The sequence below is a fragment of the Rattus rattus genome, chromosome 15 (genome assembly GCF_011064425.1).
Source record: "Rattus rattus isolate New Zealand chromosome 15, Rrattus_CSIRO_v1, whole genome shotgun sequence".
Classification (NCBI taxonomy): Eukaryota; Metazoa; Chordata; class Mammalia; order Rodentia; family Muridae; genus Rattus; species Rattus rattus.
The window spans coordinates 11,130,528-11,147,812 of NC_046168.1; the positions used below are offsets into that span (position 1 = coordinate 11,130,528).

General features: G+C 42.5%; 1 protein-coding gene across 1 annotated transcript in view; it reads right to left on the minus strand.

The window, feature by feature from the left end:
* Positions 1-17,285, minus strand: part of Camk4 (calcium/calmodulin dependent protein kinase IV) — a 213,000-nt gene that overhangs the window by 25,853 nt on the left and 169,862 nt on the right. Inside the window, exons 6-7 of the mRNA XM_032885778.1 lie at positions 4,251-4,341; positions 2,184-2,258 (exon numbers count right to left, since the gene is read on the minus strand). Of these exons, the coding sequence (XP_032741669.1) occupies positions 2,184-2,258; positions 4,251-4,341 (166 nt within the window). The remainder of the gene's footprint in view (positions 1-2,183; positions 2,259-4,250; positions 4,342-17,285) is intronic.

The window sequence follows — 17,285 nt, forward strand, 5'->3', positions numbered from 1 at the left end:
TTGACTTCTGCTTCCGTCAGTGATGAAGTTCTAGGCAGTTAGGCCGTGTGTGGTGGTGGCTCTCCTGGAGGAACTGTGAGACTGAGAGAGGAGGTCCACCACAAGTTTGAGGCCAGCAGGGACTGCATACTGAGCTGGAAACCAGTCTGCTGCACAGAACAATACCTTCTCTCAAAGCAAAACAAAAGACAAAATAAAAAAATGAACAAAAACCAAATAATTTTATAATCAGGGAAACAATAATTGGCTTATCTGTGCTGATTTTTAAAGGGGACATACCATACATTGTGGCTTTGAAATATCTGAATTTTTATGCCTGAGTCACATGAAACATGTGACTGGGGAAAGATACTTGAACTTTCTAGTTCTTAGTAAAGTGAGAATGTTAAAAGGTTAATATTGGAGTTACTTCCAGAACTAAAATTCTGGGGATTTTTCAGAATCCATTTGCATCAAAGAAAGTGTTTTACTGTACTTTCCCAATCTTGTCTCTGTAGCAAAGTGTTAAAAATGAGTCAGTTATGCTCTCTGTGTAGTTGTCGGGAAGAAGGTTGTCTATAAATATGGCTGCTATAGAAGACGTTGTCTAGTAACTCCAGATCCTCCACTGTGTTTCTATAATGGCCTCTGCACACATCTACACGATATGTGCAGTGCACTCCTTAAGACAGTGGTTCTCAACCTTCCTAATGCTCCGACCCTTTAATATAGTTCCCCATGTTGGAATGACCCCCGACCATAACATTATTTTGTTGCGATGAATCATAATGTAAATACTTTTGGAGATGGGGGTTTGTCCAAGGGGGCGCCACCCACAGGCAAGAACTGCTTTGCTGCCTTAGGTGCTAAGGCTTTTGGGCTTCAGAGCCACTCCTCTAGCACCTGAGAGATTCTCCAGTGGAGTGTACGCAGGAAACAGTGTTCCTGAGGGGGACAGCGAGCTGCGGATGCAGCGGGATTAAGAAGTGTTTGCTGAAGGCATGAGTTAATGGTGAGCTGCGTAGAGACTGTCTTTCACACGGTGACTCTCCGTTTCGTTTCCTTTTTCCTAGTCAAACGGTTTAGTTGAGCTGTTGCATATTCGTTGACCACCAACTTTAGGATCACTGGATTAAGGTTTCCGAGTTGCTTTACTTCTGGCTAGGTCATTGCTATCTTAACTTAGTGATAAGAAGGACTGGATGGTGCATGCTAGCAGGGATCCGAAGCTTTTGTGTGCATTGAGGGCTCCACACAGGGTGTCTTCGGCTCATCCTGGGCGACAAGGCAAGAGGAGGGAGGCCCATTAGCACTGTCTGCCTCAAGGGTGGCTGGAAGACTGTTCTTGGGCTGGGCAGTGCCCAGGATAGCCTAATTACTGAATGCAGACAGACGCTTTCTTATGACTGTCTTTTTTCAGTTCCGGTTCTCTACAAGAAATATCGTATCATGGTAAGGTCAGGGTCAGCTTCTCTCGTGCAGCCCTGGCTACTGTCAAGAGGAAGGCACGTTCAGCCTGACCGTTGGGATCCATGGGTGAATCTAATAAGCATATTCTCTGGCTTTCCCGTGTCCCTTCTGTAAATATAAAACCACCATGGGGGACGCAGACACAGACGCAGACGGAGAAGCAGCACTTTTCTCAGCTTTGGAGAAGACTAGAAATAAATCCATTTTTCCACTCTATATATTTTATGTCATTTTTCTCTTGATATGGCTGAATGGCCAGACCCAGAGCCAGGCTATTTTGGCTGTGAGCTCTGGTAACAGATGAGGCTGCCCCATTCTCCTTATCCTGTATGCCATCTGTATGAATTCATCCTCTCTCCTCACACACTCTCCTGAGGAAAAGCAAAGTTAGGAAGGGCCAGTGGCTTTCATTGTGACCACGCACCCTGCTGTGTGTTTCCCTGCCTGTGCCCTACAGGCTGACTTTCCTCTTCTGGTGCCTCCCAGAGTAGCTGTGGCCCAACAAGTATTCTGACACAGATGCCCTACATCCCATATCACTGAGCTCCCCAGGAAAGACAAAAGGTGATCCAAGTGTCATTTATATATGCCTCAGTCATTCCACAACCGAGGCCAAGCCATTTAACGGCCACATTAAAACATGTATAAATAGAGATATTGGGAGTTGAAGTAAAACCAGGTCATTAGGTAAAAATAGATTTCAATAAAGGTAAAATGTCAGCATCAGAGCATACCGCAGTACCCTGGGGTTCCACACACCGTCTTCATGAGCACTTGATGTTCCACGATTTTAGAAAGTCCAAAATCAGCTAGAAGTACAAGAGAAGTAGTTAGTGCACCAAGACTTTCTGAGCTTTTATAAGTACCGTTGCTTTTCAAAAACAAAACAAATGTATCTGTGGACTTCTGATCCAATGGTGGGATGGATGTGGGTAGAAACCAGTCGCTTCAGAAGAAACGAAAAAAGGTAGTACTTGAAGCCTTTCTTTATCTTGGAAAAAAAATCACTACCCACAAATACATTTTCAAATAATTTATAATGCTTGACTTTTCTCTAAATCTCGAAAACATCAACATGTTTTAAATTCTCTTTGTTACTAATTTTCTTAGTAACTGTAACTGTGCTGTTAACAGCAAAAGTTCCTGAGAATGATGTGACAGTAACTCCAAAAGGGAATATATATAGGCTTAGTGATATAATTCAGTCTTTAATTCACTGGTGAACTCAAAAAGATTTTCATAGATGCCATGGAAATAGATAGAAATATCGAAAGTTTATTCTGATTGAAAATCAATAGCATCACTTCCTAATGGTTGACAGACAATAATCTGTGCTCGTGTAATGAGTAAGACATTTTGAGGGGAGCCCGAATTATTTTTATTCATTCCTCTGCATGTTACCCAAGTAAAACATTATCCAAGTTGCTACAGTGATGACCTATTGCTGGATGACCTCTCTTCAAAGCGCTCAGAAAGCTGCTTGAGGCCATTCTTCAAGAGAGGCAGGTGCGGGAAGGATGCCATTTTAGACTTCAAAGATGCACCCGCATCTCCGCCAAGCCCCTGACCACATCACCTAACAGGACAGGCAGCCTTTCAGAAAGAAAGGCCTTCCGCACAAATTGGTGTCTCTCCATCCATCTAAGAGGTTTCCATCTGTGAAAGTGATGTCAAAGGAAATGGAGACCCCCTGCTGACCACTGTCTTTCAGGAGTGATTACCAGAACAGGCTGGTTCCCAGCAGGCTTTCCAGAATGCTTTCTTAGATTCTTGCTCTCAGGACACATACTTGCAGCCTGAACTCTTCCTTAGTAGAACTCCTTAATTTTCAGAGGTGTTAACACTTGTAAATCCAGGGAACATATCAGCTTCCCTCTGATGGAGAGGTGATAGGAGACTAATAGCCCTCAGTGGCTTTTATATAGGTTCTGAGGAGAAGTCACCTCGTAACAACTTGCAATGGTCTTTGGAAACAAACATTTGCTTCATCAAGTGTATGGGATATAAAATGTAAGGTGTTTTCCTCCTAGAGGGCTGCTTTCAATAGGTAGATAAGAATTGCCCAAAGTTCATCTTTATAGCTTTTCTGAATGCTTATATGGGGTAGGTTTCTAGAGTCAATGAAATTTGAGAAAGTCTTGTACACATTTTGATATGCCGGTCTATACCTGAGCATTTTAAGGTTCTATAAAGCAATGCAGAATTAAAAATATTATTCGATTTGGATTTTTCTAACTTATTTGGCCAACGACAAACCCTTTGTAAAACTATGTTCTCCACAAATACACATATATAAAAGGGAGTGTTTGACCCTGATTAGGGAACAGGATCCTGTGGAAAACAATCTGGAAATATGGCCAACGAGTTTTCTTTGTTAATAGAAACAAGGGATTTGGAGTCTACACTCACTAATTTGTAACAAGTATTTTGTATTAAAGTTCTTCATTATATAAAGTTGGGCTCCAAATAATTGGGTAATTCAAAGTTAAGAACTGAAGCACAAGTCATATTTTCACTATAAACTTATTTTAAAAACACAGGGTTATTTCTCAAGGTCCTCAAGCACGGAGTCTGGGACCCATTGGAATTTCTAGGAATGGCGCAGGGAATTCTAGTGCACAGTGTCAGGTTAACGGTCCAAGGGCATCAACTAACAAACGATGCACTGTTACTCACAGATGATGAGTTTTTGAGGAAGCTGGACAGAAGCAATCCCAGATAGAACAAAATCGAAAACTCTGTCTGGCAAATGTCTTCTGCTCTGGAAAAATGGGTCATGAGCTATTAGAAGACTTGCTTACCAATTTTGAGTGGTGCATCAGGGGCTGGCGTTGCATAAAGAAGATTCTCTGGTTTGAGGTCGCGATGGACGATTCCATTTTCATGCAGGTACTACAGAGGGAAGACAACAGAGTAACAGCTGTGAAATTGTCTTCATGGTTCTGGTGTCTATATCCGATGTCTTAAGTTCTACTATAACCTTATGGCTTAACAACACATATTAAGATTTTAAAAATGCATATCACAAAGAAAACTATGCTTAAAGCACACGGATTAGGGGATAATTTACGAGAGCTGGGGGTGCATATTAGTGCAGAGTGCTTTCCCAGTCTGTGATTTCCTAGTCTGAGAGAACTCTCAGTGACTTCAGAGACTGTCTCTCTCATCTCGACTCGGCCTCTGTTAAATCCATAACTCGAGTTCTGTCCATTTTTAATTCCACATTTTTTCCCCGAATTGTCCTATTTCTTCATGTCATTATCCTGATTTGTTCTGTTCAAGCTATTCTCCTGCAAAAAAAAACAAAAAATAAAAAACAAACAAACAAACAAACAAACAAAAAACAAAGAAGCTGTCATTTATTCTCCTTGGAAACAGGATGCTGGCTGAGAGGAGAGTTATGGATGCTGCTGGCTAGGGGAATCTGTGGTGCCAGGTTAGAGTGGTCAGTAAGAGAAATGGCAGTGAAGAATGCTAAGACTCCAATCCCTACTCTGGTTGTGCCTCCCGGTTTACCAGAGTGAGGAACATGAGTAGGCGTTCCCTCTCAGATATGTCCAAGCAGATGTCACAACACCTCAGTAAATTTATATCTGAACATCAGCTCCATGACACTGGTTTTTATCTGCATTACTTTCTCCTAAATTCAACTCGAAAACGAAAACCATTTGCTCAGTTAAGATTTTAATGAAACATGTATTGCTTTTGACAGCAATCATTAAATGGATGATCATCACCCAAGAAAGTAATGACCAGCAGGTAGGCCTGGCTTTAAATACTGGCTGAGAGAATGCAGGATTATAAAGAAAGTGAAGTAGCCTACATGTAGTCTACAAACAAACAGCACGCATAACTCATTTGCATACAGGATTAGAGCAAGTGCCCGGTGCAAGGCAACTTCCCTCAGGATGCCGAGAACGTTTAAAAGAAGGCGTGTGTGGTTGATCCATGTTCTCGTTTTCACCGTACGATGTCAGGTTTCGAGGAAGAGGAGATCTCAGGTTAGAGGCTACAGAAATGTTTGGGTAATTAGACATTATATTAAAAAATAATACATAGTGTGCTACACAAAAAATGGTCTGCAGTTACAACGAAATAAGCAAATATAGATCCAGATGGACATCAAGGACATCTGTCCAGTCTGGGCAGCCTAGAGGTTGGCCAGGCAGGGCTGGGAAGAAAGGGGAAAGCACTCCAGTCTCAGGGGACAGGCGGCTGCGATTCAAAGATGGAGAAGGAATAGCACTGAAGATGATGGTGTCTTACACAATAGCACAGGCTTTATGAAAAGTAAGAGTGAGGCCGGGGAGTGGCACAGTAAGTAAAGAGTGTGCTACATAAGTGAGAGGAACTGACTTAGGATCCTCGGATGTCACATAAAGCTTGGCACAGTTGTGCGTCTGAGCCATTACTCCTCTGGCAAGATGGGAGGTAGAGACACGAGAATTCTGGGAAGCCGGGTTAGCTAGTCTGGAGTGGGCAAAACGAACAAGAGACTTCTCAAACAAAGTCAAATGCTGCTGAGATTGTCCTTTGACCCCCAAATACATTCCATGACACAAGTCTGTGTGCGCATGTGTGAGCCCATACACCCACCCTCCCACCCAAACGATCCCCCACCCCCACGGCACACACAGATAGAGACAGAGAGAGGGAGGGAGGGACAGGGGTAGGGAGGGTTGGAAGGAGTTGAGGGAGACATTGCAGTGCATTAAAGGAAAAATAAAAGTATTTGGATGCAAATAAAAGGTAAATCAAATATGAAAAGAAAAAGAAATTTGGACATTTCCCTTTAAAAACCTTTTTAATCCACAGATGCACAAATAATTCCTAGTCTAAGAATGCATTAAAGTGGAATGCGGAATTTAAAAAGGAACAGATAGATCCCCTAAATATACCTTATCATGTATCTCTTAAAAATGTAGCCATCAAAGACTCAAGCTCCCCTCTAAAGATTCAAAGATAATATGGCTATTCTGCCTTCAGGGGGTGTCTAGACGTGTAATTAAACTCTCTCCATGGTCCTAACAAAAACTGTGTCATTGTGTAATGAGAGCTACTACATGGCAATTTGGTTTAATTACAGCTCTGCTGTGTTCGATGGGCTGTGTGTGGTTAATTGATAATGTCTCAGGAGTTGGTAGAAGGAAGTTTGAATCTCTTTAAAAATCTAACGGGATCCAGAAGAAGTAGTCATTAAAGAGAGAAAACAGTGTTCTGGCTAAAGCTTTCCGATTAGGAATGAGAATTAAACCTCCTGGGTATGTTCTTCTCTGCTCTTCAGAAAGTTTAGAGTGGATAGACATGAATTTAAGTAAGAATGTCAACGTGAACATTCCATGTTTGGGCCATATCTGCTTTAGACACCTGCCACTCATATACTTGTCCTTGAGATTCATATATTCTCTCTCCATATGACTTCAAAACTGTCCACAGAAGGGAAGCATCTTGGCCAGACCAACAGGACTTTTAGTATCACTGGCCAGGACCTGTTGTATGCCTTGGTCCCTCCTCGTCCCAAATCTGGGATCACTGTCACCTTATCTATTTCAGAGTCACCCTGCCTGCTCCTTACTCCTTGCCAGACTTGGGCAGCTTCACCCACAGACATTACTTTCTCCTGTTTGCTATTTTCACACATCGTCACTGCTTGGTAATTACCTTCATGGTATCCCCTGGGGCCGCTGTGTCACTTAGCACCCCCACCCCACCCCAGCCTGATGCCTATACTCCTAAATCACAGGGTAACCCAAGCAAGGCCTGGGCTCAGAGCACAAATAATGAACTTCAAGCTGAAATCTCACTCCTAAAATCTGAAGTCTAATTTCCCCAGAATCAAAGCTAAAACTCTTTAAAGTGAACCCCTAATTTGTGTCTTGATCTCATTCTGAGACAACTGTTAATATGCACAAGCCGCAGTGTGATTGGTTCCATGTCATGATATATATGTAGTTCCCAGGAAATGTAAAGATTGTGGAGGTTGGACTGAGAGGGGAGGTGGGCAAAGCTTGTACTGTGTGAGATTGGGAACCTTCATGTGTGCCCTTTGAAGCTGCATCCATCACCCCACTGCTTCTGTACAAAAACATGCACAGAGCTGTACATGCATGAATGACAAACACACACACACACACACACACACACACACACGGGCACATATACCATACATGCACACACATTTAGACACACGTCTTATACACATGCACACATATTACCACTCATTTCATCCCCCAACCCCAGAATTTGCCACTCCTCCATTAAGATGTTAAGTCTACTTTTCCTCTTTGAATTTGGTAGAATTTTAAGTTGCTTGGAGCTCATAGAGTACAGAGAATGTTTTAGTGACTTCCAAGTTTAGATCATAAAATGTCAATGTGCTATCTATGTTGTGTGGGACCGTGTTTGGATCCCTGAACTGCAAAAGGGATGTCCCTAACCTCTCCAGGACATGAGATGGATAAGCTGCACAGCAGGTAATGTGGATCAGTCAAGTTTAGGTTTCCTATTGGACAAACCCATCCAGGTCTCATGTCACAGACATGATCGTGCCAGAAATGCGAGCAGAGTTGATCAAGATGATCGATTCATCCTTCCGGACATCAGGCTTTCAAACGCGTAGTCGCAACCAAGACAACGAATATTGCAGAACAGGGATAACTACTCTCCCCTCGGTGTCCTGTTTCAAGGTCTGAATCAGAGAATTTATGTGCATTACAAAATGGTTGTCTTCGACATGATAAACTGGAGAGAAGGCCAAGCATTTAAGAGCATTTGCTATTCTTGCAAAGGTCTGGACTTCAGTTCCCAGCACCCGCAGCAGCTCCCGACGCTCTGTAACGCCAGCTCCAGGGGTTTGCTACCTCCTTCTGGCTCTGTGGGCACTGGCATGAACATTCGTGATTGTGTGCTTTTGCAGACATAAGTAAATGGTAATAAAAGTCTACTTTATCATTTTTATGTGTACAGGTGCTCTGTGTGCACATGTCTGTCTTCCAGATAGGTGCCTGGTGCCTATGGGGTCCAGAAGATGGAAACTATTAACTGTCATGTGGGTGCTGGGAATTGAAGCCAGGCTTTCTTTGCCCTTAATGGTTGTGCCATCTCTCCAGCCTAAACAACAACAACAACAACAACAACAACAACAACAACAACAACGACTTTTAAACTTTATGCACAGGATGTTGTGCGTGCACATATCATACACACACATGCACAGATATATACATGTACAAATAATACACACATGTACTATGCACACATGCACACGCACATGCACACATGCCTGTTGGTATAGCAAGTAACCACCACTGTGCAGCCCATATAGTCAGCACCTTCTGTGAAAACTTCCTGCACTCCACAGAATGAACAATTCCTTTTGCCTTCCATAGCTTTTCCCTCACACTCCTAGTTCAACATCTTAATGCTAATAATAGTCTTGTGTGCATCTGCCAATATAAAGGGTTCCCCGAGAACAAAATTTCTTACTGACTTTTGTACCTACAGACTGTACATAAAAACTTGGGGACGGAACAGGGTTTGGTAAATCATTCACAGAACGAATGTATGAATGGCCTGAATAATCCGAATTATGGGCTGAATGAAGCTCCCTGGCAGACACCAATGGACAGACGCAAGTACCATGGAGTGGCTGGCTTATCACAGTTAAGGGTCTGGTGTGTTTAGGTTTCAGGAATGTTTATTAAATAGACCATGGGACGGTAAGCTGAGCTGGCACAAGACACACTACCTAGTTTGGTGGGAAATAGAATTCCTATGTCCGCAGCACTTCTTTACCTTGTGTGGCCTGTGTTCAAGGACCCCAGGAGCTCAACTCACCCTGCTCTCTCTTAGGAACTAGCAACATCAGCTTTTGGTCCGTAGACTAGGAAGTAAAACGTGGCACAAACGGATTAATTCTGTGCTTTAAGTGCACAGTGAAGTCTTCAGTACTTCAGGATCAGCGAGGAACCGCACCAGGCTGTGAACGCATTACACACTCAGTATTTCCCTGGCCTTTCCCAAGCAACTTTAATCTGATTTCCGGATGCCAGCCTGCTCTTCTCGTTTTCCTTAGTTAACTGATGACGCCACGTTCCCATCTTCTGCTGCACCACTTCTGATAAATAATGTCATAATTTATCTTTCTCTACTACAGTCCCTCAATACCTGTTTTCTTTATTTCTGATGTCAAGGAAACAAGCTGTGAGGGTCCTACTCTCTTTTTCATTTCCCTCATGGTGACATTAAAAATACTTTATTGCATTTACATGGGGGGGGGCATGAACATGCCACAGCATGCATGTTGTCATCAGAAGACAAATCCCAGGGAGTTGCTTCTTCTACCATGGGGTCCCAGAGAGCAAACCCAAGTGGCAGGCTTGGTGGCAGACATACCTTCATGCCTGCCCAGACTGAGACTGGTAAGGCTCTTAAACTTCCTAACTTTCATCCCTTCCTATTTTTCATCAAACTCAGAAAGCTCCCATCACTCCGCAGGGACTCTAACTCATATCTGACGTTGTTCCATAGACTTCGTTCAAATATCAACATTCAGTTCAGTTTTACTTTTGTGTTTCATCTGGAACAGTGTTTTAAATGTTATTTCTTATTTTTGTCCCTCCAAACCCTCCCATATACTCTCCTTCAAACTTATGCCCACTTTCTCATTAACTGTCATTATATGCATACATGTATATGATACCTATTTTGGTAGGAATAAATATATATCCATATCACTTCACATATATGAATATGTATATACATACATACGTGACTATAAATATGTATTCCTAAATCTAACCTGCTGAGTCTGTACAATGTCATTTGAATGTAGTCTTCTTCAGGTCTGACCACTTGGTATTGGATAAGTAATTGGTTTGCTCTTTCTCCAGCTCCCAGCATCCCTCAGTGTCCTGTTGTTGTTTGTGAAGGGCTGAGGCTTTGTGGTCCCAGCTCCCAGCATCTCTCAGTGTCCTGTCGTTGTTTGTGAAGGACTGAGGCTTTGTGGTCCCAGCTCCCAGCATCCCTCAGTGTCCTGTCGTTGTTTGTGAAGGGCTGAGGCTTTGTGGTCCCAGCTCCCAGCATCCCTCAGTGTCCTGTCGTTGTTTGTGAAGGGCTGAGGCTTTGTGGTCCCAGCTCCCAGCATCCCTCAGTGTCCTGTTGTTGTTTGTGAAGGGCTGAGGCTTTGTGGTCCCAGCTCCATCCACATTATCTGTCACTTGTCCTTGTTCAGCAGATGGTTAAGCAGTCAAGTTAGGACGACATACTGGGCGCAGCTTCTGATATTAATAGGAGACGCAATCTCACAGCAAACTCCCCGATCTTCTGGATCTTACGATTTTCCACCCCCTTTTTGGAAATGTTCTCCCAAGCCTTAGATGAATGGACTGCACTGGAGATGTGCCCATTGGGACTGGGCTCCATTTTTTTTTTTTTTTTTTTTTTTTTTTTTTTTTCGGAGCTGGGGACCTAACCCAGGGCCTTGGCGCTTCCTAGGTAAGCGCTCTACCACTGAGCTAAATCCCCAGCCCCTGGGCTCCATTTTGATTGCTTGACGGTTCTTCTCCATCTGTTGTAGAAAGCAGCACCTCGGAGGAGGGGTAAGGACCACACTTACCTGGTAGTATAAGGACAAAGATTTAGAAAGTAGCTAGGGATGGTTTGAGCTTAGTAAAGTGGTGGCGGGAATAGTTTTAATGTTATGTCTACAAATGCACTGTTTTGCTTGTGACATATCTTAACCCGTCTTTAATTCTCTCAAGTATATTTTTCTACCTAGGATTTAAGAATTACATGAAGTCTTTTACCTTCTGATGTTTTCTTTCAGAATCCTCAGTATATCATCTACAAACCTATTAAGTATTCTCAGCTCTTCCTCTACCTTCTCAAATATGTAGACTATAGTTGTAATCACCGTTTTAAGGTTCCCACAAAATATTTCTGCATCAGTGTCTGGAGTCTGTTGATTGATTTTACTTCCTGCTTCCTTACACACCCTGTACATTGATGATGATGATGATGAAATTAGATATTATGAAGTTTATCTGATTGTGTATAAGCACAGATGTAAATATCTTGTGATATTTTAAAACTGTTCTGATACAGCCTGAACCTTCTGAGATCTGAAGTCTGTTTTCAAACTTTGTTCTATCTGTGCACCCATGGGAGCACACAGTCTTCCGTTCCAAATATGAGTTGCACGCACGCTTCTATTCTGTGGCTCTTTCTCTGTCCTTGAAGGGTTTCCTCAAGGTCGCAGGCTGATCAGTACTCAGCTGAAATGCTGGAAGGTGGGGAGCACCTGCGGCTTTACAGAGCCCTAGCTTTCTTCCCCGTGTCTGCATCTCTGTGGGCACCCAGACATCTGCTCATGTTTCCTCATGGGAGAAAGGCTGCTGGGATCCTCCTGGCTTCTCCATGGTTGCAGCCTTGAGACGTTTCAGTCAGTCCAGCATCGTTTGTCTTCCCTACACAGGAGCTGCTGTCTTGATCTGATTGGTATCTAATATCGAGGAACCATGCTTCGTATATTTTGTTTGTTTCTCAGAAAACGTTCTTTCTTTCATCTTACTCAGATGCTGTCAAAAGTAGCAAATAATTTTACCCTGCAACTGGAATTGTCTTACATAGTTGAAATCTTTTAAAATATCACTGACACAGCAATAAAATGCAGGCGATGCTATTTTGAAAAGACAACAATTGGGGCAGTCAGGCCTTAGTTTGAGAGGACTGAGTTGGCCAGAGTCAAGCTGAATCCATGTTAGGCTGCAAACTGGAAATTTAGGAGATTGGGCCTGTATTTTTGTTCCTTAGAACTGGAAAAGTACAAAACGAGTCAATTCCAAGGAAACCACGCCTCATGAGCTGCCAATCAGGAACCACCAGGAGGTGCCCTGCTACCTGGGCTGAGCAAGCCTGAGCCAAAAATAGTTGATCAACAACAATTCTGGTAAGTCCCCCACATTCCCCAGAATCGTGACCAATCCCAAAGCTACCCATACCCCTGGAAATAGAGCCAATGAATCAGGATAAAAAACACCTCTTCCTTTCTGAAATTCCCCCAACAGGCTTTAAAAGTGAACCTGTGGATTCCCTCAATGTCCCCATCCTGGCAAATGGTAGACCTCCGCGGACTGAAATTCTGCAAAATAAAATGCTCTTTGCTTTTGCATACTATTTAAGCCTGGAGTCCGTTTTTAGTGGATCGTGGACCCTAATAAGAGCAATATTCATTTAGCCCAGCACTTCATTTAATATTGATGAACAATCTCACCACATTCATTCATAAATTTCTAAGGCTGCTAACAGCAAAGTAAGAAGCCACTTCAGTCTTTAGCTAGTAAGAATCCCTTATATTTGTGGACCTCTGGTAGCTTTGAGAACAGAGCCAGATAGGAGATGAGTCCAAAGTTGTAGTGGTATGGAAGGTAAAAATCATCTTAAGAAAGGACAATAATGACGCTCGGCTTTGAGAAAATCACCTTGGTCAATCTCAAAGCTATTAGACAGCTGTATCTGTACTTTAAGAATGGCTCTAGGTTGCATTTTATCCCAAATAGAAAATATTTACCCATTTTTATGTTCTACTACATATGCACTGTTTATATAATTATCAAATGAAACAAAACGAACACTTGAAAGCATCCTGAATAGATTAAACATGCAGCAACTACATAAACATATCACTAAAACACTGTTTGGAAGGGACTGACGTGAGGAGTTAAGAGTGAAGGTCCCTAGTTTCCAGATTCTGGTAGCAACCTAATATTTCACACAGCAGTGAAAACAATGTTCTGTGGTTCGGTGAGTATTGATAATAATAATACACCTTATGTTCAAGAAGAAACAGAGAAAAAGGGAGTTTTATGTTGTGGTTTGCCCTGAAGTTACTGTATTTTGATGCTAATCCCACTGCCCCAAGGACAGCTGTCTAGTCACATACTCAGAACTCAGGTGACTTCACCAGAACCACCTCCCCATTGAATTTGTAAAGTACAGGTAAGGGACAGGTACAGGATAGGAGGCCTGTCATTGGAGGAGAAGGAAGGATGGGGAGAGAAGTTTGAAGAAAGAGGAGGAGACTGGAACAGAGAGGAGAGAGGAGGGAGAGGGAGAGAAGCCATGGCAGGTGACGTTAAGATTCCGCTGTGTGTATTTACAGGTTGTTATCAATGTTCCTAAGGGATGGATGGTACCGGGCTCTGTATGTTTAGGCGGGGAATTATATCTTACCAATTGGGTCAAAGATTATTGTGTTGAGTGTTCTTTTATGTGAGGGTTTGAGTGTAGCAAAGTGTGCGGCGGCTGGAGACACTGGGCTTCCGTGGAGTTGGGATGTGTTTCCACCAAGGTATCTAGCAGACATCTTGGGACGCTGCAGTGTCAGACCTAGTGGGGATAAAAGACAACCATACTTTTTTTATTTTTTATATTTTTACAACAACATAGCAGGTACTGTTTCTATATGCACACATCATAAAAATCAGGTAAGATGTTTATTTCGTATACGTTTACTTATGGCTAAAACTGTTGTTGTAAAAATATAAAAATAAAAACATATTGTTGTCTTTTACCCCGCTAGGTCCAGCACCTCGGTGCCCCAAGATATCTGCTAGATATCTTGGGGGAAACACATCCCAGCTGCACACTTTCCTACACTCAAACCCTCACATAAAAGAACACACAACACAATAATCTTAGATCCAATTGGTAAGATATAATAGCCCACTTAAACATACAAAGCCCGGTACCATCCATCCCTTGAGAACATTAATAACAACCTGTAAATACACAGAGCGGAATCTTAACGTCACCTGCCATGGCTTCTCCCCTCTCTCCTCTTCCTGTCTCTCCTTTTTCCTCCAGTCTCCTCCACTTCCTTCAAACTTCTCTCCCCATCCTTCCTTCTCCTCCAATGACAGGCCTCCTTCTATCCTGTACCTGCCCCTCACCTGTACTTTACAAATTCAATGGGGAGAAGGTTCTGGTGAAGTCACCTGAGTCCACAATAGTGACTAGGCAGCTGTCCTTGGGGCAGTGGAATTAGCATCAACATACAGTAACTTCAGGGCTAACCACAACACTGATATATTATTAATATGAATAATTCATATGTTTCTATATCTCCATTGAAAAGTACACTGCTTTAGTGTGATGCTTCTGAGATATACAAAATAAACTTTGACTCATATGGTTATTAAGAAATGGCTCATGCTCTGTGATGGACCAAAGCCTCTAGATTCCTGTAGAGATTAGTGATCTGTTACCTTCTGTGGCCATGCACTTAAAGGATCTAAAACAATCTGTCAAAACTCTGAAGGCTTCAACACAATGAATTTGAAGTTCTTTTAGGTTTCAAGAATCCTTGTAACATAGGAAATTTAAAAACATTAAATGTCTCTATTAACTAGGTCATTAATTTCTATTAAACAAAGATTTAGCTTAGTGTAATTTCAGATAATCAAAGTGCCTACGGCTAGGACTTTAAGAACCTTCTTTGAAGGATTACTCTAGGAATTACAGATTCGGTTTAGATATTGGGAGATTATATCTAGATAAAATCCCAAAACCAATTGCTTCTTAAACAGGTTAATACAAATGAAGTGAGGAAAACCCATGACTGTGTTTTGTAATAACTTTAGTCTTTCACTGTGTGATAGGCCATGTTCTAAGAGATTTATCAAGCACATTAATCCTTGTAAGTATATTTCCACTATTTAGTGTATAAAAAATCGCAACATTGTAATGTTTTATTACACCATTCTTGGGATCTGTAGGTATCTAAATGGCCCTGAAGACCTTGTCTTAATAAGGGAACTCTGAAGGCTAAAGTTATGTTCTGTGTTTAAAATACTGAGTTTAAGACATTTATAAAGAAAAATGCCTCAAACCGGAAGCCTCACTTGCACAAGGACAAACAACTTCCTGGAGTGCGGGGGCTGTTGTTGATGTATATCAAGCCTAGGATTTTTGTTTCTTGTCTTAGTCATGGTCTCATTGCTGTGAACAGACACCATGACCTGACCTATGTAAGTTTTATAAAGGACAACATTTAATTGGAGCTGGCTTACGGGTTCAGAGGTTCAGTCCATTATCCTCAAGGCGGGAGCATGGCAGCATCCAGGCAGGCATGGTGCAGGAGGAGCTGAGTTCTACATCTTCACCCGAAAGAAGCCAGGAACAGACTGAGCATCCCCAGGCAGTTAGGACGAGGGTCTCCAAGCCCACCCCCACAGTGACACACTTCCTCCAACAAGGCCACACCTTCTAATAGTGCTACTCCCTGGGCCAAGCATATGCAAACCATCATATTCCACTCCCTGGACTCCATAGGCTTGCTTAAACACATGAGTCTATGGAGGCTATACCTAAACGTAGTATAATAAAAAAGTACATTTAGTTGAACTTCCAAAGTCCCCATAGTCTATAGCAGTATCAACAATGTTAAAAGTCCAAAGTTCAAAGTCTCTTCTGAGACCCATCTAATAACTTAACTGTAATCCCCAAATTAAGACAGGCGACCAGCTGGGCAAACTCCAAACTCTGCCACCTCCATGTCTGATGTCACAGTGGTCTTCAGATCTTCAACTCCTTTTTCATCTTTGTTGATTATAACAAACTTCTTTCTCCTGAGCTGGTTCCACTCCCTGTTAGCAGCTTTCCTCAGCAGATAGCCCACGGCTCTGACATCTTTAACATCTTTGGGTCTCCAAGGCAGTTTCAATGTCTGGGATCCACACATGATCCTCCAAGGGGCTGAATCCACTTCTCCAGCTCTGCCCTCTGAAGCAGTTTAACTTCAGGTTGATCCACTCCACTGCTGCTGTTCTTGGTGATCGTCCCATGGTACTGACATCTCTAGTACACTGGGGGCTTCCATTGCATCTAGACCTCACCAATAACCTCTCCTAGGCTCTCTTCCTGGTGCCAAGCCTCAACTCTTTGCATGACCCCTTCAGTCCTGGGCCATCAATTGCAACTGAGGGTGCACCTTCACCAATGGCTTCCACGGCCTCTCACAGTGCCCAGCCTCAGCTGCTCTTCATGATGCCTTCATGCCTTCAAAACCGGTACCACTTGGGTGACTCTTACACATTACCAAGTACAGCTGCACCACAAGATACAACCTTGGCTCTCTCTGGAACACTTCACAGAAGATTTCACCTCAGTGATGCTGATCTCTTTCTTAGCTCCAGCTGACCAGCATCAATTGTCCCAGTAGGCTCCTTCTTCTCTTGAATATAAAGCCAGAGACACATGGCTGAAGCTGCTGAGCTCAGGACTGGAACACGGCCCCCTTGTTCTATACATTATCACTAGCTTCTTCTTTTCTAATTCCTTTACTGCCTAAGCTTGGCTGTCCTGGATCTTGCTCTGTAGATTGACCTTGAATTTAGAGATCTATATGCCTGTCTCCTGGGATTAACAGTGTATCACCACCACACCTGGATTTAAGTTTTTCTTTCTCTAGAACTTGAACTGGCCTTGAATTCAGAGTTCTGCTTGTCTTTGCCTCCCAGGATTAAAAGTGGGATCTTGCCCCAAGCTCATTATTTCCTTAATTCAATTTAATATTCTTGAACACAGGATTTAGCTCCATTTCACTCCCAGGTGTCCCTTTAATACTTGAACCACATATTTTGTATTTTTCCTTTCTCAACTTCCCTTTTTTCATTAAAATGCTCTTCATGAGACTTAACCAGAGAACAAAATCTATGATGAGCGTTTCTGAGAGTTCCTTTGTTAATTTAATTAATCTGAGTCTTTTCACCTTAGCCTCAGCCCGATTCTTCAGACAAAGGCAAAAAGCAGACACATTCTTCACCAAAATACCACAA